General features: G+C 36.3%; 1 protein-coding gene across 4 annotated transcripts; it reads right to left on the bottom strand.

Moving 5' to 3' along the window:
• Positions 1 to 79: 79 nt before the first annotated feature.
• Positions 80 to 21,898, bottom strand: LOC101742390 (pre-mRNA-processing factor 40 homolog A). Of its 4 annotated transcripts, none has more exons than XM_012689839.2 (18): positions 21,673 to 21,898; positions 21,374 to 21,601; positions 14,907 to 15,062; positions 14,614 to 14,762; positions 13,711 to 13,853; positions 11,848 to 11,957; positions 11,609 to 11,757; positions 10,858 to 10,969; positions 9,048 to 9,173; positions 8,782 to 8,911; positions 8,529 to 8,635; positions 8,110 to 8,215; positions 7,611 to 7,840; positions 6,696 to 6,893; positions 5,800 to 5,904; positions 4,689 to 4,811; positions 3,702 to 3,868; positions 80 to 2,137 (listed from the first exon to the last, which is right to left on the bottom strand). In XM_012689839.2, exons 1-18 carry the CDS (start codon positions 21,673 to 21,675, stop codon positions 2,053 to 2,055), a joined length of 2,427 nt encoding a protein of 808 aa, XP_012545293.1. In that variant the 5' UTR covers positions 21,676 to 21,898; the 3' UTR covers positions 80 to 2,052. The 4 variants fall into 4 exon arrangements, with proteins under 4 accessions (XP_012545293.1, XP_004925557.1, XP_004925558.1 ...); XM_004925500.5 differs by having other exon boundaries at positions 11,848 to 11,960; positions 21,673 to 21,884; XM_004925501.5 differs by lacking the exon at positions 80 to 2,137 and adding an exon at positions 2,880 to 3,334 and having other exon boundaries at positions 11,848 to 11,960; positions 21,673 to 21,884.
• Positions 21,899 to 22,029: the final 131 nt, after the last annotated feature.

Raw genomic sequence — 22,029 nt, 5'->3', positions numbered from 1 at the left:
GTTTTACGTAGTAGAGAAGTACCTTTTATGAGTTATTACCAAGTTGTTGCGTGACTGTTAAAAATTAAAATCATATACATTTTTTTGTATTTAAATTTATTGTAATTTAATTGTTTTGACGAGTTCAATATTATTACTACATAACTTAATACTATATAAACCATTTCGTTAAGCATTGAAAACGAAACGGTAACTACGTGTAACAAAACATCTGTAACATAAAATATTCTAAGTTTGCTACGCGTATAATTTCATCGTAACGAGTTGATTATTTTCATTATTGTAAATACTATATTATACCTGATGAAAATATCTACCTATTAAGCTTTGAAAGAATTTCATGGTAGTCTACACGAAAACCACAAAAGACAGTCAATCAGAGTGATATTTTGAAAAAAAAAAAGGCTTTTTTATAAATCGATTCACAAATATTTCTACAATGTACTGGTCAAATGTACAAAGCTGTTCCAAAGTTGCAATGTTCAGAGCGCTGATTACATACATACATGCTGCGATGCGATGCATGCGAGCTGAGGCTCGGCGAGGCATAAGGCCCATACATGTAAAAAAAATTCTAAGGTCGCTTTTGTTGCCATATTTTCAAAATGAGATTCAATTCAAAATACAGAAAGCACTATGAAAATCAACTCGAAATTAGGATCAGTTAGTTTGCTCCGTCTTCATTTTCGCAACGAATAGGGATTTTTTTCGATAAGGGTCTAGAAAACGGTTTCCTAGAAATTCTAACAAATTATAAAATTACACCTTCTCGTAAAAAGTTCCAGAAAAGAAACTATAACCAAAGAAGAAGATTTAAAACTGAAGAAAAAGAATGGACTTTCCTTATTGGAAGAGGCCTAGCAGATAGATGGTGACTAAATATTAATTTGTATTATTCCCATATACTCTTTTAAGTGAGTTTTTCACAAAACTGTATTTTACCAACTGATTTCCATCCCAAAAATAGTTTAATCAATTTGTTTGATTTTTAATCATAGATTTGGAGCATGGTTATTAATCGTATCGAAGAAATCAATGTTAAAAAACAGGGTCATTGCCTTATGTCATGTTTGCTGACACACGCAAGTCTTGTGGTGTTGCATGTTCATTTTTGTTATCAAATTATCTGTTTCCATTAGTAGGTATTTTTACTCTAGTAAAAAGTAGATAATAACTATTATTATACTTACCATTTATGTCATATTATATTACATCTATATATCTACACTTTCCATCTATAGTGTAAGAAAAATGTTCATCATATGTGATTGCATTGCACGACACAAATGACATTATTACATAATTTGGGTTATTTTACATTATTTCATATTGAATTTCTTTACTCCACATGAACTATAAATTATAATCTAAATATTTATACATTATAAACTCTTGCAATGGTTCCAAATGAAACATCTATGAATTAATTGGAAGGCAGGCAGGTAAACACAAAAGGTTAGAATTTTTTTATATAAATAATAATGATATATGTTTTACAATAAAATTTATATAAGTACTCTCCTAAGCTGTTAGGCATTATAAACATTATAAACGTAAGACACGCGACTCGTCTTGTCACTGGCTAATCTATAGGAAAACTTTATTGATTCATATCGTGCTAAACAGTACGACCGCAGAGATTACACACGAATGGCAGATTTACGAACGCGAAGCTTTCCGCGAGCCCGAGGCAAGTGGAAAAAGGATTGTCTTTGGATTTCCAATCGAATAGTAAGTGATAGAGACATATTTCATATACGAATACCGTTTTATTTCATGTCGTTTCTTTTATACCGCCATCTTTAATTTTATTCTTGTTAAACAATAAATAGAACTTTTAATGGTTTTTTTTTATTCAAGTTTAGCCTTACAGGAAAATAAAGCAACGCGCTGTGACAGTATGAGCGAGGAAATATTATTTTAGTGTTGTTTTTGTTCCTCAAGCCCTTTTTTCACTTGGCCCTTGTTTTGTGTGGTTGTTGACGAGGAGGAGGGTTGCGCTCGCGACTGTGCGGGGTACTGGTTGAAGATGTGCACGTGTGTGACGCGACGTCAGTCCGCCTCGTGCTCGTGCAGCTGAGCTAGCAGCGCCGCACGACGCGACTCCAGGTCGGCGTCACTCCACGCCGCACCCGACCTGCGCCAACATCAACCAACAACCGCCACGTCATTCATGCACTGTTACTCGATACTAGTACACGCACTAGCACTAGTGATGCACGTTATGTCGTGAGACCCGAGTTTGTGACGTAACATTTTTATCGCAAATTCTGTTAATGATTACTTTAAAAGGTTACCATAACTTATATACGTATAATCCTCAAGACGTGCATTTTTGTGTATTATAAATCATCGATTACAACAGTGTTGCAACTGAAATTTTAAATTAATTCACTTAACATGTTCTGGAACAATCGAGGATATTTTCAGATGTACATTTAATATTATTAGAATTATTTTTCTCAATGGTATCAGCGTATTATAAAGTATTGTAAGCTCTTCGATTACACACATCACAAAGTCGGATCTCAGGTGAAAAAGAATGCTAGTGGGCCGAGTTATGACCACAAATTATGAAACTATCTATTTGTGTCGTGAGGAAACATTTGTTCCGGCTTCGAGGGTAGGATAGCCGTTACTCAAATACAAATGAGACTTGTTTTTGTATTGCGTTCGTAGGTGGATGACGTCAGCCTACTAGATGTCAGCAATGCCAGGGACAGAGCCAAGCCGTTGCCTGCCTTCGTTATTTATTAATTTACTAAAACGCTAAGTGTATAAGTTTTGCAAATGAATACTTTTAAATACAATGATTCCCATTTCCCGCAAGGATGTACAGTGTACTACCTTAACGTGAACGGAAAATAAAAATCATCTGCTAAATCAAGCAACTTTTTTATTGCTGTCGAAGATAGGTGGTAGTACAACGCACCGGAGGATAAGTGATTACCGCTGCAAGATATTTCTAACTAATCATTACGTTTTTCGTGAACCCGCAATGTAAAAGGTACAAAATTTGGCGGTGAACTTCCGCATTTTCGACTGCTGCGATACAGAAATAAAATCAAACTCATGTTACACAAATAGTAGTCATGCGAGATAAATTAAGTAAGGGTCAGTTATATTATACACATTTTGACAAACAATTAGTTTCTTGTTGATCTTAATAGCGGATGTTTACATTGCGGGCTCACACTTTGAAATTATTGAGACGAAGCCTGGATTTTTCAAAGTCGTTCACTCTTTTCAGAACGGAAACTGTTGCATTGATGGTGAATTCTCTTTCTCCCTTTGATGTTTCACTGACTGCATTGCGATGATCCGCTACTTTTGTCTGGAAGCATTGCGAGAGCCCTGGAGCATGATGGATTAAGTAGATCTCCTGGCGAGGTCGGCCTAGCGAGTTCATGAAGTGGACAATCAGGAGCTCTCTTCTCCTCCGTTGAGTTCATACTCAAGCTTGATGCTATTAGATATTATTTTCTCATTGTGCTCAGGTAATATATACATATACTGCTTCGACTGCAAGAGCGGTACCCTTTCCTCTTGTTTAACTTATTATTAATGGATTGTTGAGTGTAAGTGTGTTATTTACTTAGTTTTTATTAAAGAACTGTTATGATATATCGGGGACGACCTTATGTGTCGTCGAGTTCGTCGTGTTACGCGGCAACAGAAACCTTAATCATCTACGTGGGTACCTCTCTTTTTTATCTTTCTTGTCCTTCTTCTTCTTGGGTTTGTAAACGATTTCCGGTTCCTGTTCCTCTTCCGGGCTGCTGGGCGCACTGCGTTTCGTCTTTTTGTTTTTGTGCCGAATCACTTCTTCGTCGTCTGTGATGCCACCCTCCTCGGGAGACGGTGATTTCTGAATAAAAATGATTTCGTTTATAATGCTGTAAGTGCGGTTTTTATACGCGATCTCAAATTTTATTATAGTGTATTGTAGACTCTTTGAAGATAAAATAAAGAATCGATTTCAAGATATTACTTTGGTATGCTTCGTCGTGGTGAGGAAAGCAAGTGAGCCTAGGCATCCTGGATGAAGCTAGAGACCACAACAACTGAGGATACTCTTGATGACAGACGGAGCAATCTTCGATCCGTCTTGTGACCATTGAACAACGGGCGTAGAATATGTTCTTACGCCTTCAATAAGCATGACGAAGACGAACCCTCAATTGCATTCAGCGTAGTTGGTGATACTCACCAAATATTACAATGAATGTACACCAAATGTAACAATAGATGCCCTGTCTTTAATGAAACTATTTCAAGCAGTCCCAACATTTCCTCAGGCAGAGCAGATGTCACGGCTCTCCTGCGGTTAAGTAGCAATAACCCGGTGTTACTTACACGTGCGGCCTCATAAACGTCCTACCACCAGCAATTTTTGCAAGTTTCATCTTTATTACACGATGTTAATCCTTCGTCATTAAAGTCGTTCGTGAACACGTATTTCCTTAGGAAAAAACAGCACCTGTCTGAGCGATTTGAAAATCGGCATAGTCGCATTACTCGATACGAGTAAATCGGACATTTTATCCTTGGGAGCAAGGCGAATATAGAACCGGATTCTGTCGCGTACTAGAAGCATCTTAGTTCGTGTTATGATCGTTAATTTTTTATGGCTAGCTACCTTATGCGCTAACCAAGCAGAAAACAATTTTTAGTAATAAGTATATTACCGGAGCAGGAGAGTGCCTCCGATGCTTCTTCTTAGTTTTCTTGGGTTTCCGGCCCTCGTCGGAGCTCCAAGTGCCGTGGCTCGGTGCCGGGGATGGCGACCGCGACGCTGATGCTGACCGAGACTAGTAACCACAAGAAACCAGATTATCTATTAGTTCTCTATTAATTGTGTGACTGTTGAGACTTGGACAGCGATATGTACTCAGCCACGCTGTTTTCCTAGCGAAGGTGAATAAAACATGTCCCTTTTTTTCCTACCTAGCTGAGAGCCTTGAGAGGATATATCAGCGTAACCTTAACTAGTAGGTGAGCTCACGGGGCTCCAGCCTGACGACGTTGGTAACACGAACCCTAGCAAGAGCCGTGCTTCGCAGAATCTACCACCGGATCGGAAACGCGACCCACTGAGAAGATCCGGCGAGAAACTCAGAGGGCTGTGTCTGAGGGTTAATTTACTCGTCGAGCCCTACGTCGCAAGCGACGGGTTCGACGAGAACGATGACCGGACATGTCCCAATAAAGCAGTCCAGTTTACGCTGGGTTTAGGCCTGGACAAAAATATCTGGAAAATTTACAATAGATCCACATCTGAGTCGCAGTAATGGGTGGAATTGAATTTGCTTTTTAGTAGATCTTTTGTTTCTCTTACTAGTAAATCCGTACCACGCGTCTGAGCAAGCATCGCTAAATGTACAAAACTAACCTCACCTGCATAAAAGTTATCATGTGTGTACTGACAGTGCACATTGACTGTTAATTGTCAGTTCATACGAATATTCCTGTCAATATTAACATCGTTAACATTGTTATATTGGGCGTTATGAGACTGATTCCTAACATAGCATCTAAATAATTGCGATCGAAAATATACAATCTAATGTTTGTTCACCGGATGCGCCATGTCAACATAGGATTTCGTGGAGCACGGAGAAGATGCCTTTACTTTAGATTACAAGTTCCTAAATATGATCTTGTTAAAACACTAATTAATTTAAAAACTTTATATTGTTTTCTGTTAGTGTTGAGTAAATCATTGCAGATCCGTTCGCTTACGGCTTTTATATAAACAGAAAGAAATGATAATATTTTCCAATCTACTGAAAGTCTTACCAAAGAGGCAGAGTGAGAACGCTTCTTCTTCTTTGATCGTTTGGACTTCTTTGGTTTTGGATGGTGATAGTGCATGCAGCTTTCTTCTTGTTCATGCTGATAATCCTGTTTACGTAACAATATTAGGGGAATTGCAAATACCCAACAAAAAAGGCACGATATTTTTTTTTTAAATCAATACTCAATTTTACAATTTTTGAATGCTTCATGGTAAGAACGGTGCCTGGGGCCATGCATCCTTAATACAAGACCTACGATTATTGCTCAATTTAATTTTGTCTGTGGCCTAAAGTATAAGATACTCAGCACGCTTATACTAAGAGATGGGGTTATCCTAGTCTATGCCTAGTGTGAGGATCATTAGTTAATTTTATATTGTTGATGCCGTCTGCGTATACTCTCAGTTTGTTAAATATGTAAATAGTATTCTAGGTCATGATTTAAGAGTTTATGTAGTAAATAAAGAAATTATTATTATTATTATAATCAATACTATTGAAACTGATGCGTGTCAAGATTGAATTGGTATCTTAAATATTAATTTATTTGTAGTTTTAAATCTCGATCAATGAAACTCGTTACACAGAACATATTAATCAAGTTCTTTATCATTATCACAAATCCAATGTTACGAAACAATTCTATGAAAAAACAAATATATACAATCTGACACAGCAAAATATTTGAGTTTTATGTGTGTTACCCACAGAAACAGCAACACGCTTCAACTAACGTCACAGTAGTAAATTCAACATTTCATTAAGTAAATTTGCCAAGCCAGTCAACTCTTATGTTGTATTATTATACACTTTAGGCGTTTCTCATTGTCAATGAACAATATTAGAATGGAGAGTACATTACTGGCAGAGTCATTGAGCTTCATTAAGTCAGTTTACCTTATAAATTCTAATTCTGTCTTCTTCACTGGTGACGGCGGCAAACTCTGGCGCGTTCAAGTCAAGTTTCTCCTTAACCTCGCTCCACGAGAGCAGGTGGTCGATGTTTGCATCACTCAATGCCCATTTAAATGCAGATTCTATTTTCTTTTGAGCTTTCGATTCTTCTTTCAATTTCTCCTTCTTTCTAGTTTCAGCCTTTTAAGAAAATAATTATCGTTATTAAATAATAATAATTATCGTTATTATGTATCGCGTGATCTAGACAAGAATAGGTAAGGTTTCGAAAAAAAAAAACTGATTAAGGCCGTCATTTTATAATAGTAACGAATGCGTTTTTCGCTTACGTTATTACTTCAACATCGTTCGACTTCGGGAACCTATGGCCGTTGCTTACAATTACATTATGAAATAAGAAACTTAATCACAGTTAATCAAAGCAAGAGAATCTTGATCTGCTTCTTCGGTGATTGGGAAAAGTTCAAAAAATATTAATGAGCAAGGATTACACATATGATTTCAAAGCACGCTTTCCTAGTATTTTCCGCAACACATTGCTTAAGAGACTTAAGACGAACGTTGAGTTATACGACAGATCTTTGTTCCTGTTCAATCAGTGCTGCCAACTCTACCAACTTTTCGGTAGATCTACCAACTTTTAGTGTCGTAATCAAACCTACCACTTTGTAGGAAAAATCTACCAAATTTTGAAGTTTTCAAATGTTCAAATCATACCTCCATGAAAATAATATTAAAACTATATATTTTTTTATTTTTCGTAATCTTTTCAATTATCACTATTTTCTATTGATATTTTGAATATTAGCGGCCTGTAATTCTGTTTTATCATTGGATTTCTAATAAAAATTGTTCAAATATGTCTTATCCAATCGAAAAGCAAAGAAGCTGATTTACCTTCTCTAAAAGCGAATTGTAAGTAAGTTTGACATTTCCGGCGTCGAGCGAGGCGGACTTGCTGTCCTCGCACACGACGGTGGCGAACTCCTCGAACGTGGTCTCCGGTTTAACTTCGAAATTCTTGTCTTTCAGTATCTCCTTTATTATCTTCTTTTCGTCGTGGAACCTCGCTTTCAAATTTTCAACGTAAAACTTGAATAAGTCTAACGGTGTCGATCCGCTTTGTCCTGAATCATATGAAATGTTTATAATTCAAAATAAAATTCGCTATAAATTGACAAAATTTATGACTAAATTGTTTTTTTAGAAAAAAGTTAAACCTGTCGTCTAAATTGATGCATTGGGTCGTAACTCAACACTATACTGTGTATACATATTTATCAGTTACTGATATCATAACAATCAATGGTAATAAATAGACTGGAGCCAGGCGACCGTGTATGATTTATTCCCATTGAAATTTATTATTTAATTTAAATAATCCGTAAAGCCTTACCTAACATAGCTGAAAATCTCATGTCTGCAGAAATAACCGGATACAGCTCGACCCATAGAGACATCGATGTCAATTTACCTTCTTCATGAAGACTGTCCAGCAAAGCCTTAAAAAAGTAAAATAATTAATATAAAAAGTACTTCGAGATTGAAATTAAAACATTTTCGATAGGATCGCGGTGTGTAAACCAGCCTAGACTGGCTCCTCTCTGCCGCGAAATGAGCTCGCGTTCCAGCCGAAGGCCCCGGACCCAAATCTACTGTTATAGCCATGTTAGAATGGTCTGTCGGTGACAACGTAACAGTCGGTTTTTACCTACATTTGAGTTTGTCAAATATGAATTTTCTAAAACGACAAATATTAATATGTAGCTTAAATCAAGCATCTCCGAAGTCAGGCAATGTTAAAGCACCGCTTACCAAAAAGTTGTCTCTATTTTTTCTTTGTTGTCTTTTATTCCTCTTTTTAATTTGTTCTCTTTCTTGTTGATATTCAGCTTCTAAATTTCGTATGTGTTGTTCAAATACTGAAAACAAAAAAATATAAGTAGCAGAAAAATGTATTATACTAAATATGTCGTAAATTCTCTCATTGCTTCGTTAAATAGCAATTAGCTCATCTGTCCATTTAAATCTATAAACAAAATGACCAAACCAAGTAATGTTTACATACCAATCAGGGCATCTTCCTTGTCCATACCTAGTAAACTAACATCATTTTTAAAAGCTGAATTTTCTAGCAATAGTACTTGTGCCTCACTCCACGTACTACTGTACGTAATTTCGCTCATGTTCTCTAATACCTGAAACATAAAGCCGATTCTAAATTTCTAGAAATGTTTTTATAACGTAATTCATTCGTATTTATAAGTAATAATCTAAGATATTAAATTATTTCATTATTATAATTTTACCAGTAATTATGACGTTATTACTGACCTGGGTTAACATTTTCATGTTCCGTTTCTTTAAAGCCTTTGCTTCTTCTTTTTCCCGTTTCGCTATAGTAAAAATACAATCTTCAAATATGTCCCTACGATCGGCTTCTGGAACACATCGCCAAATCTGAAATCAATGTTTACGGGATATTGTAATTTAAACATTTCTAGTATGGCTTTTTTAAAACAGTTAATGCAACTCATGGAGATAAACACCTTTAAAACACAAGATCGTGCTTTCGGTGCACCAGTTCTATAGTCTTACTACGTTTGCGCGAACGTCTGTACGGCAGCTATCATAGAATAGCAAATATCTGTCCGGTCATCGTTCTTGTCGAATCCGTCGCTTGCGACGAAGGGCTCGACGAATAAATTAACCCTCAGACACGGCCCACTGAGTTTCTCGCTGGATCTTCTCAGTGGGTCGCGTTTCCGATCCAGTGGTAGATTCTGCGAAGCACGGCTCTTGCTAGGGTTCGTGTTAGCAACGTCATCAGGTTTGTATATAGCCTCTCAAGGCTTTCTGCTTAAATAGGAAAAAAAAATCGAAAGACTTTATTTAGCCTTTACTTTGAATGGTGTTCAATAAAAGATTTCTTTTGAAATGAGATTTCGGAATGAAATGAAAAGGTGACGAAGGAAAACGAGATGAACTAAATAAATTTTAGGTATTGTATGAGATGAAATGAAATAACTCTTGAGTAAAATAGTGGTAATTTACCGAAAGTTTAATTACTCTTCGAAAGAAGTGAAGTTTTTTATTTTGTTTTTTTATTATTGTCTCGGCTTAGGTAGGAAAAAAAAAGAAATCTGGTAAAAACCTGAGCGTAAAAGTAATTTAAAAATTTTTATTATTTTCTATATATTTTCTTTTGTTTAAGTTTATTTGTTGTTCTAAAGTTTCAGCTTTTTTTGCCTACCTACTGCCAGTAACTTCAAGGGGTTATTCTGGCTTCACTGTATGTGTTGGTGAGCTCACAGGGTGCTCAGCCTGAGAGAATTTGCTAACAGTCCTAGCAAGAGCAGTGCTTCGCTGAATCTACCACCGAATCGGAATTGCGACCCACAGTGGCAAAGTAAAATTAGTGCCTACAAACTATGCCTGTTCAAAAGTTGTATCTGTTCACGAACGACTTCCACAACGAAACCATTATATCAAACCCAAAAAATAATATAATAATCTACGTAATTACTGTTAGCAATAACTCTTCACGGACATGTACAACCATACTTTTTATTTCTGCTGTATGTAGGGAGGGCCAACTTACTATAATACTCAAAATTCTGGCGGAGTTTCCACTGTAGTGTCTATGAGCGCCGGCTACCATACAACATCGGATAGCTCATGCACGCGTCTATGCAATAAAAAAATAAGACAACGGCTATTCTCTATGATGATATAAAAAAAATTGGTTTGTCGTATATGTATTTATTTTAAATAATGTGTTGTTGTAATATACATTTACTGCAAAACAGCAACTTCTGAGGATTTTGCCGATTCTTCAAATTAGTAAAATTGCATTACAAATCTGTGGTAAAATTGTGACTATAAAATAGTAGTTGAAATTTTTAAAGCACGAGGCTTATGGAGAATATTAAGCGGTAGGCAGCGGCTTGGCTCTGCCCCTGGCATTGCTGAAGTCCATGGGCGACGGTAACCACTCACCATCAGGTGGGCCGTATGCCCGTCTGCCTACAAAGGCAATAAAAAAAAAAAGCACCTGTAAAATACCTATTTGAAAAAATCACTTTTCTATTTGATTTTTTACTGTTTATAGTTATTATAATCAGTGTCATTATATTTAACTAACCTCTAGATTGCTGAACATTTCTTCACATTTGTAAAATTTTGTTAGAGATGTCACCCGTTCGCAACTCAACAAAAACTCTTCAAGATTCTCGCGATTTTTTTTTGTTTTCAGTCTGAAATTATTACAAACACACTGAATATTCTTAAATCATTTGACTTCAATGCTATTTTCACTTGAAGTTTTTTTTTTGTATGGCTTACATATTACAAAATTTATACATTAGATACATATCGACGCTTGAAAGGCAAACGTGACTAAGCGACAATAACTGCTTTATACATAAATGATAGGCGATAACCATATTCGATGCGCAAAAAAAATATATTTCTAGGTCTATTAAAATCATTTCAATCCTACAGCTAGATTCGTTAAAATAGATTTTTTTTCAGGTATTTCAAGTTTAAATTAGTCTACTGTAAAGTTCACGCATTGTCGCTTAGTCACGTTTGCCTTTCAAGCGTCGATATGAAGCTTCAACCCAATGTCTTTATATAAGTGACGTCATTATCGGTATGATGTCTGTGTTGTCTGGGTCTACGGAAATATAATAAAATCTGCTTAATATACAGTTTGTTCTCTAAGATTTGGATAATCATATTGTTATCCTTTTAACACACTCTTGGTGGTAAGGAGTCTTGAGAGCCCGCATGGGTAAGTACCACCGCTCTACCTATTTCTGTTGTGAAGCAATAATGTGTTTTGGTTTGGTTATGAATGAATGAACAAACTCATAAAAATATTCAACACATACCTCTGTTCCTCTCTTTCATCTTTTAGTTTTTGAGTTTTGTAAGCATTGAACGCTTGTTTCTTTTCATTGAGTTTTTTAAAAGTGACATATCGTGGATCTTTTGAAATAACTTTTACACATTGTTCCCATGTTGCATTTGAGGGTATATTCTACAAATTAAGAATTAATAACAAAAAATTTTTGTGCCTTTTTTAAATTTAAACTAAAAAAGAAGGAAAATGCTTAAAGGCTCATCATACCTTATCTTTCAGGAGTTCTTTAAATGCTTCAATAGCTTCTTTCTTGTCTTTGTACAACATCTCAGGTTGTTCTTGAGTTTCATTATTAATTGAAACTGTGTCTTCTGGTTCTACTGAAAATATTCACTGAAGTTGATTCTTTTATTAAAATATAACCAAACATCTGGTTTATATTAATATTATTTGATTATTTTGCTTAATAATAAAGTTGCCTAGTCCTAATTAAACAATGTGTCATACAGCAAAAACTTTATTATACGAGGGCGGGATGTTATGTAACTAGCCTCTACTATTTAAAAAGTTAAACTTTAAAAAATATATATGTCATTTTTAACTTCGTATCTCTGGCTACCTGTGTTCTAAATTTGAATTTGGTGGCGTGAAAATTTTATTGATTTTTTGTCATTTGAAAATATATTTCGTCAAGTGTTTTCAAAATGGATAAAATTGAACAAAGAGCGGTGATAAAGTTTCTTCATATGAAGGGCATGAAGGGGAAAGATATCTATGACGAGTTAAATAATGCTTAGGATGAATGTGCTCCTTCTTATGCCATAGTAAAAAACTGGGTGGCTGAGCTTAAACGCGGTCGTACATGTGTCCAAGATGAAGTCCGCCCCGGACGTCCAAAAAGCGTCACGACTCCGGAAATGGTCGTGAAAGTACATGATATGGTTTTAACAGATCGACGATTGAAGTCATCCGATACAGCTGATACTACAGGTATCTCAAAAGACCAGGTAAATCATATCCTAAGTGAGGAATTAAATATGAAAAAGTCATCGGCCCGTTGGGTGCCGCGATTGCTTATGCACGATTAAAAGAATATTCGGGTGCAAAAGTCAAAAGAATGTCTGGACCGTTTCAGAGTAATAATGCCGATTTTTTACGTCGATTTGTAACAACAGATGAAACATGGGTTCGTTATTATATGCCAGAATCAAAAATTCAATCAAAACAGTGGACGCAATCGCGATGCCCGGCTCCAAAAAAGCCATGGCTGTAAAGTCGGCTGGAAAAGTGATGGCTTCCGTCTTTTGGGATGCAGATGGGATCTTGATGATAGATTACCTTCCTAAAGGTCAAACGATTAATAGAGAATACTACGCTAATCTTCTAGATAATTTTCACCAGTGTATTCAGCAAGAACGACCAGATTTGGCGAAACAAAAATCATCTTCCGCCAAGACAACGCTAGGGTTGACACATGTGTTAAAGCTATGGCAAAAATCAACGAATTGAAGTATGATTTGCTGTCCCACCTACCTTATTCGCCTGATATAGCGCCATCGGACTCCCACTTATTCCCTAAGCTCAAAACTTTTTTGGGCGGACAGAAATTTACCACAAATGATGAAGTCATAGCCGCTGTATTTTGCAGGCTTCGAAAGAAATCATTTTATGGAAGGCATTACTGCTTTAGAACGAAGATGGAATAAGTGTGTAGAGGTTCACGGAGACTATGTCGAAAAATAAAATTAATTTTATCACGACAAGTTAAGTGTTTTATTGTTAGGCTAGTTACTTATCATCCCGCCCTTGTATACACTGTCAGCAAAAATCTTTATCCTGCATTTTTTTTATATCTTACCTGTATAATTATACAGGTAAGGTATGCAGGTATACAGGTAAGGTATACCCCCTTAATTCTTATCTATAGTGCTATGTCATATTGTGAACCTACACAAGTAAAGTATAGTAAAGTGTAATATTCAATACAAATACTTTAACAAATCAGAAATTCAGTTTTAAAATGACATTAGCAATTAATTAAGTGTTTACTGTATGATGGGTCTAACGTCGTAGTTTAATCCTAAGCCAAAACCAAGAAAATACTTAATCAGAATTACTAGAAATTCATACTTTCGTCAGGTACAGGTATGGATGTGGCCAATGAGGTATCAATGGCTGCTAATGTTTTAGCCATAGCTTCGTCAAGGGCGGAGGAGCCTGCAGGCTCTGCCGGCAGCGGCACCTCACTCGGTGTTACTTCCATCACAATGCGCCTACAACAACATCATTCATCCATTAACCGAATGACAAGAATTGGAGCATTGGAAAATGGATTTATAACACTAAACAATATTAATAAAAAATATTTAAAACTAGTGAATTAGAGGAAAATTAATATAATTAAATTAAATAATAAATAATACAATTTGTCTTTTAAGTAGCTCTCTTTTTTGTAATGCAAATAATTTCCATAATCAAACATTGTGCTTGAGTTCCAACTAGCCTTTGTTGTAATAAATGTAAACTCACATAACCAATTAGTTATCATTCCTGTTTTTGGAGGGTGAAGATCTTTTTTGTTACAGACTGTTCGTAGAGTAACTACATACTAGATGATGACCGAGCTTTGCTCTTTTTTTTTTTATAACGCTATCTTGTTGTCTTTAAAGCGGTTATTTGCCCTCAACTAAGAAAAATAGTATTATTATTCGCCAATAGATGTCGGGAAGAGTTGATTATTGAAAACACGAATAAAACAACAATTTCTGAAAATAAATCGTAGCTAGATCGATTTATTGCCTCTGAAATCCCCTGTATACTAAATTTTATGAAAATCGTTGGAGCCGTTTCCGAGATTCCGATTATATATATATTAATATACAAGAATTGCTCGTTTAATATAGTAACTATAAAACTTATAATAAAAAGTTGAAATCTAAAATCACTTTTCTACTAATGCAAATTATGTGCTATTTACTACAGCATTTTAATTGTGAAATTATCAATAATATTTATAACTTAGTAAAAACATACTGAGCAGCTTCTTCAGCAGCAATTTTGTCTTTAATCTCCTGTAATTCTTTCGGTACTACCCAACTGGACTCCTTTGTCTCAATATTATGATAGTAAAGTCTGCCAGTATTTGTGGTATATTCTTTCCATACACAAGCAGATAATAGTTTCTGTAAAATCAATCATCACCTGCTTACACCAAACCCATAATAAATATAAAATATAAATATACTATCCACTATTGTATGAATACCATAGTTAATCTTTAATTTTCATTATTGAGTTTGTTTAACATAAAAAGGCTGAAATAGTACCTCAGCTGACGTTTTTAAGTCGTCAGGTTTTTCCCACAAGCTTTGTTTGGTTACAGAATTATAGTAATATGTTCTTCCATCAGGGGCCTTATGTTCAGACCATGGACTACTTTGATTTGCCGATGGAGCAACATCTGGTGCAGGAGCATTTAATTCCTGAAATAAGTGAAATTGATTTACTTTAGTTTTATATTTGTAATACATATGTTAATTTCAGTTAAATATCTGACACAAACACTCGTAATACAATAAAATAAAAGTTTTGAAATAATTTCACATGCTTTGATTTACTAAAATAGTACAATTGAGGCCTATAATATCAAAGGCAGCTAAACACCTTAATGTGGTAAAATGGATTAACAATGGCGCTATCTTGTTTAGTTAGATGGTCACGCTTTAGTATTTTCATGTTATAACAAATACAGCTAAATCTCTAACAAATTTAGTTCAAAATTTTTATTTTTACTCTGTACTAAGTACTAAAAAACAATGTGAGATCACACGCGTTTCGATTATTTTTAGTGTTTTTCCCGTTTTTTCTGTGTTTTTAGGAATTGTGTTGCCCTATTTTTGTTGGTGGTGGATTAGTTTAAGTTTCATTTAACTGGTAAGTGTATTTTTTATGTCAATGTCGTCCTCGGTGGGCGAAAATGTCCCGCCGGACAGAGGGAGGTCTTCTTTAGATTCAGAGATGGACGATCTTTCTCTAATACTTAATTCTCCTGTAAAAGCTTCACAAAAACGCCCTGCGGAAGACTTATTAAGCGTCCCAGAAAAAAGATCAGCTCCACATTTACCGGCAGCTGCCTCTAATCAACATACCTACACCCGGCCAGGTTTTGATAACAATTCAGTTCTTAATTACTTTGAAACTGACTCTGGCCCTTTTGTTGTCCATGTATCTCGTTCAGATGGTGACTTTACCCCAGTTTCTAACCACACCCGTACCCTTAAAATTGCTCAAATTATTTACAATGGTAAGATCTCAGGGATAGATGAAATTAAAAACATGGGTAGAAATAGGGCTGCTATTATTTTTAAAACATATAACGAAGCGAATTCATTTTTAACAAACCCATTACTTTCATCTAACAAATTGTCAGCAATTATTCCACGCTTTCAAGTTACCAGGATGGGTGTCGTGAGACAAATTCCTGTAGAGTGGTCTCTTGAGGACCTAGTCTCATGGATTGAGTGTCGGTCTGTTTCAACCACCGTCATTAAAGCCAGAAGAATGAATAAGAAAAAGAAAATAGATGGAAAAACAGTATGGGAACCGACGGGTACAGTTGTCCTCTCTTTTCTTGGGCAAGTTCTTCCTAAACATGTATATTGTTGCAGCGTTTCCCTCCCTGTAGACATATATACTCTTCCCACTATTCAGTGTTTAAAGTGTTGTCGTTTTGGGCACATTCGTGATCAATGTCGATCGCAAGCCCGCTGCTCTCGATGCGCAGGCCCCCATGAAGGTAATTCTTGTAGTGTTTCAGAAAATAACATAACCTGCTTGTTCTGCTCTGGTTGTCATCCCGCCTCTGACCCGAAATGCCCCGAACATGCCCGTCAAAGATCAATTAAGATGGTTATGTCTGAAGAAAATATTAGTTATATTGAGGCAGCTCGCAGATTTCCTTCAGTCCGCACCTCCTATGCCGATGTTGCCAATTCTTCTCTTCCCCAAAAACCTATCTTCCTGAGCCGATCAGCTCCATCTTCGAATACCCTCCCGTCTTCCTCCCCCTCATCTTCTCGTCATACTCCGTCAACTTCATACAAAAAAACTGTTTTTATTGAAAAATCGTCTAAACCAATACTTTCCAAGTCTTATGATCGTCATGCTCACAACGATATTATTAGCCCTCCTAACTCTTGTTTACCCAATGGTTGTGCTCTTAGCACTCCCACCCCCTGTGCCCCTGCTACAAATGATAATCTCGCGGAATTAATGTCAATGCTGCTTCTAAATATTTTATCAAAATTCAATGATATACTACCGAACAACGTCTTGATTCAGATTCACGCTTTAATCTCTAGTCTCGTCAACTCTCAACCAAAGCATAATGACGAAGGTCCTACAATGGAACTGTCGTAGTATCAGAAATAAAAAACAAGAATTAATTTATCTATCTAATCAATATAACCCTGTCCTCTTTGCTATTGCGGAGTCATGGTTGAGACCGGATACTCTGCTTAGGGTGCCCGGGTTCTCGTGTCTCCGCGATGACAGAGACGACGGCTGGGCAGGTACTGCTATCTTGGTCAGAAGAAATATATCTTTTTCTCGCATTACCCTTCCTCCTCATTCCTCAGCAATTAACATTGTGGCAGTTCGCTGCTTTAACAGCACAGTGGTCTCAGTGTACATCCCTCACCCTAACAGTAACCTTATTCAAGAATTTTCGACACTCTTAACCTCTCTTCCATGTCCTCTCTTAGTCTTAGGAGATTTTAATATACGCCATACAATGTGGGGTTCTGAGTTATGTGACTCAAATTCCTCATTATTTCTTGATAAACTTGATGAATTAAATTTGTGTCTACTTAATGATGGAACTCCCACCCGTAGAGTATCCCCATCCCAAAGTCCAAGTGCCCCATACCTGTCCTTGTCCTCTCCCTCTTTAGTTAACTCGATTTCTTGGTCTGTTCTATCCAACTCCCATGGCAGTGATCATCTTCCAATATTACTAACTCTAGCCGATTCTTCCATCCCATCTTCAATTCCATATGAACCCCTTTTGAAATTCAGACTTAACAAGGCCGACTGGCAAAAGTATTCATCTTTAGTTCAAAATAATCTTGAATCTCTTCCTGATGCAAATGATGAAAATACTCTATTTTTGTACCTAGAATTTTGTTCCATTTTATCCTCCGCTGCCGAACTAACCATTCCCTTAAAGAATTCAGCTTCAAATAAAATTCCCTCACCAGCATGGTGGGATGCTGAATGCTCCCAAATAGTCCAAAAACGCAAGGAGGCTGAGTCTGAATTTTCTATAATTCTCTCTTTAGAGAATTTCCTAGAATTTCAGAAAATTTCGGCCATCTCTAAAAGATTTTTGCGACAAAAGAAATCTCTTGCTTGGCGTAATTTTTGCGAGTCTCTCTCCCCAAGAACTCCTGCCTCCTTGATTTGGAAAAAAATAAAAGCATTTCGTAAATCACAATCTGATAATAATATTAATTCTAATTCCTTGTCTTGGCTTCCTGATTTTATCTCCAAACTCTGCCCACCCTTTGTGCCTTTTAAACCTTGTCCCTTAATTCCCTCCTCCGCCTCTAATGACCCCATGAATTCCAGCTTCTCATTTGCAGAACTATGCTGTGTTCTTGACAACCTCCGAGATTCAGCCCCAGGTATAGATGGCTTCCCGTACTCTTTTATAAAAAAATTATCTGACTCTTCTAAAAAAATCTTTCTAAATCTTTTAAATCATATATTTCTCTCCAGTTCTATTCCAGCCTCATGGAAAACTCAATTGATAATCCCAATTCTAAAACCAGGCAAGGATCCAGCTCAATCTTGTTCATATAGACCTATTGCTCTCTCGAGTGTGCTAGCTAAAATTATGGAACATTTGATAAAAAATCGTCTAGAATGGATAGTTGAAAACAGGTCTATTCTCCCTAATAGTCAGTTTGGCTTTAGACGAGGTTACGGAACATTGGACAGCCTGAGCCTCCTCACTTCAGATATCCGTGTTGCATTCTCTCAAAATCGTCATGTTATAGCAGTTTTTCTAGATATTTCCTCTGCATACGACAATGTCGACCTTCATTTACTTAGACAAAAACTTATTAACCTGAATATGCCTCCTAGAATTGTGAATTTTATCTTCAATTTGTTTTATGACAGATCTATTATAGTTCGCATCTTAGGTGAAAATTCTTCTCATCGGACCTGGAAAGGTCTGCCTCAGGGTTCTGTTCTCAGTCCTCTGCTTTATAATATTTACACTGCTGTTTTAGATACTACTGTGAACCGTTTTTGCCGTATCCTCCAATATGCTGACGATATTGCCCTCTATACCATATCTAATTCTTTCTCACAAGCTTGTAATTGTCTAAATTCTGCTTTGTTTAACCTGAATTCTTGGTTGAATGATCACTGCTTATCCCTGTCCATCCCTAAATGTTCTGCGGTTGCTTTCTCCCGTAAGAGAGTTATCCCTGAAATAAATATTGAAATTTGTAACCAATCTATTCCAGTCTTGAGTAAAGTTAAGTTTTTGGGCATTCTCTTGGATTCTAAACTCTCCGGTGTTCACCATTTAAACTATATCTGCAATAAAGTTGAGAAGAGCATCAATGTTCTACGCGCACTCTCCGGTGTTAAGTGGGGTTCACATCCTTACAGCCAGAAGCTTCTTTATAATTCTTTAATTAGAAGTCACTTTGACTATGGTTGCTTTGTTTTGGAGCCTTGTAATAAAATGGCACTTACAAAACTAAATCGTATTCAATCAAAATGCCTCAGAATCATCTCTGGCGCCATGAAATCTTCCCCTATAAATGCCCTACAAGTTGAATGTTTTGAACCTCCTTTAGCCTTGCGTAGACAGTTTCTAGCTGATAGATTTTTCTACAAAGTAATTTCTCTCTCAAACCACCCCCTTTTAGCTCTACTTTCCCAACTTGCTCAACTGACCGAAACCTCTAGATACTGGCGTCATAAATCTGTACCTCCTCTTGTCAACTCGTATAAGAAATTGCAAAATTTAGCTTCTCCAATTTCTCAATATGATAAATTCCCCCTCTTTCTTTTCTCTTTTGACTGTCTTTTATTTCGTCCCACTACCTTCTTGAATATTGGGATCCATAAAGACTCCCCAGGAGCAAATTTACAATTTCAGAACATAGTACAACTACAATGGCCTAATCATTATCACCTATTCACTGATGCATCTAAACTATCCCAAAATGGTCCTGTAGGTGCTGCGGTATGGATCCCCAAGTTTAAAATCTCCCTAAAATACAAACTCCCTCAGACTTCCTCTGTGTACTCTGGTGAAGCTGTTGCTCTTTTAGAAGCAGCTCTTTTTATTAAAACCCGCGGTCTAAGTAAATCGGTAATTTTTTCGGACTCCTTAAGCTGTCTTCAAGACATAACTAAATTTCCATCGCATTCAAAAGTCAATTTTGATATTATATTAAAAATTAAAGAAACTCTGTTTCAAAGTCACTGCTCCGGACTTGATGTCACTCTCGTCTGGATCCCAAGTCATAGCGGAATTTGTGGGAATGAGCTTGCTGACTCCTGTGCCAAGGAGGCTGTTGTTATGGGCTGTAACAAGTATAACAAAATTTTTCCTCGAGATTTACATTCTCTGGCAAAATCTGATATGCTTCAATCTTGGAATGAAAGCTGGCAGATTTCTCGTCAGTCAGTAGGTAAGCATTATGGTAACTTGCAACCGACCCTGCCCTCTAAGCCTTGGTTTTCCTCCCACTGCCATCTTCCTAAAAAAATTGTCTCAGCTATAATCCGTCTTAGACTTGGCCATGTTTGCTCCCCTGTTTTTCTTGCCAAAATTAGAGTCCGTGACCATTCTCTTTGTGAGTGTGGATTAGATGAGGGTACCCTGGATCACATTTTCTTCGACTGCCCCAATATCGTATCCCCTCTTTATGATATCCTTCCCAATGACATTCCCCGACCTATTAATATTAATTGTTTATTAACTTTAGTCTATTCTAAACATGTAAATATTCTGTGTAAATTTTTATCTGCTAATAATATTTATCTCTAAAGTAGTTAGTCTAACATATATTTGTTTGTGCTGTTCTTAAAACCACAGATTCGCGTATGGAAAAACCGACCAAATTTACTTGTATTTAGATTTAGTAATTTTTTCCCTCTCTAAGCACCTGTCGTTTTTGTAAATACTTTGACATTGGCAAAATCAATGCCAAAGGCGTTGGAGCCAAATTATCTAAAAGAAGAAGAAGAAAAAACAATGTTTTATCATTTAAAATTCAGATTATTAGTAATATTCTCATTCTTTGTAAATCTGCTTTAAAATAAAGAATATCGTAGCTATCTGAACAGTTATTTCAGCTTCTCAAACCGAGAATGTTGCTAACACTGGCCCTAGCAAGAGCAGTACTTTGATGGATCGGGAGGATCCGTAATGACATGTTGAGGGCCGATTTTTGTAGTTTACCTGAATATTTGACAGACTTGGATTTAGCTGCCTTTGATTTTATAGGCCTCAATTATTTCCGCATGATACTGTAACTGTACTGTAACAAATGTTTACCGTCAAAATTACTGAAGATAGACTTTTAAACAATATGACACTAATATTCAGACTAGTGCATTATTAATATGATAAACCTGGTAACATAAAAACAGCACTTGTTTAAATTTATATTTTAATCTAACCTTAAAAAATTTCAAACTTTTTGTCCGACAGAATACTAACCATTCCATTATATTAAAGAGTAGTTATTGAACTGTTACTCACCGGTTTGAATGCAGGGAATCCTGGCGGTGGTATTGAAAATGGAGGCGGCAACATGGGAGGAAAGCCCATGGGCGGTGGTAATGTAGCCATATTTGGAGGTAACCCAGGCACTGGTGGCATTGCCACAGCGGGCGGCATTGGTGGAGGCATACCGCTTAGCATTGGAGGCGGTAAAAGAGGAGGCGCGTTTAAGAGACCCGGAGAACTGGTCCCCGCACTGGGTGGCTCCTTTTCATAAAATAAAAGTCATTAAATAACAAATGAAGAACTGATAGTTTAAAATAATTAGTTTAGCTTACCATGACTGAGCTACCAAATACTGTCGCTTTTTAAATTTTTTTTAAGTAAGAACTAGACTTTATAAATCGTAAACTGTCGGCAACAAAATGTTATTATAGTTGGAAAGGCACAAAATGAATTGTTGTAATGTATGTAATGGTAGTAGTTCAAATTAATAAAACGCAAGGACCTCTTGTACACAACTTTAGCTCAAATAAAGTGTATAATCTATACAACAGGCAACTTTTTCTTTTAAGGGATTTTATGACCTGGTAACTAAGACCCTTAGGTCAAGTCTAATTTTAATGATAACTTTTATAAATGAAAAATCATATCATGAAATGAAATGAAGTTGATTATAATGAAACATGGCATGA

Source organism: Bombyx mori, chromosome 12 (assembly GCF_030269925.1).
Source record: "Bombyx mori chromosome 12, ASM3026992v2".
NCBI lineage: Eukaryota > Metazoa > Arthropoda > Insecta > Lepidoptera > Bombycidae > Bombyx > Bombyx mori.
The sequence above is the reverse complement of the archived record's forward strand: the minus strand, read 5'-3'. Positions and strand labels throughout refer to the sequence as shown.

What these genes read in the sequence shown, in the direction of transcription:
- LOC101742390 (XM_004925500.5), bottom strand. An exon ending in GATTCCCTGCATTCAAACCG is followed by an intron (nt 15,063 to 21,373) that starts GTGAGTAACAGT and finishes CACTTATTTCAG; the next exon opens with GAATTAAATGCTCCTGCACC. An exon ending in CAAGGAAGATGCCCTGATTG is followed by an intron (nt 8,636 to 8,781) that starts GTATGTAAACAT and finishes TTTTGTTTTCAG; the next exon opens with TATTTGAACAACACATACGA.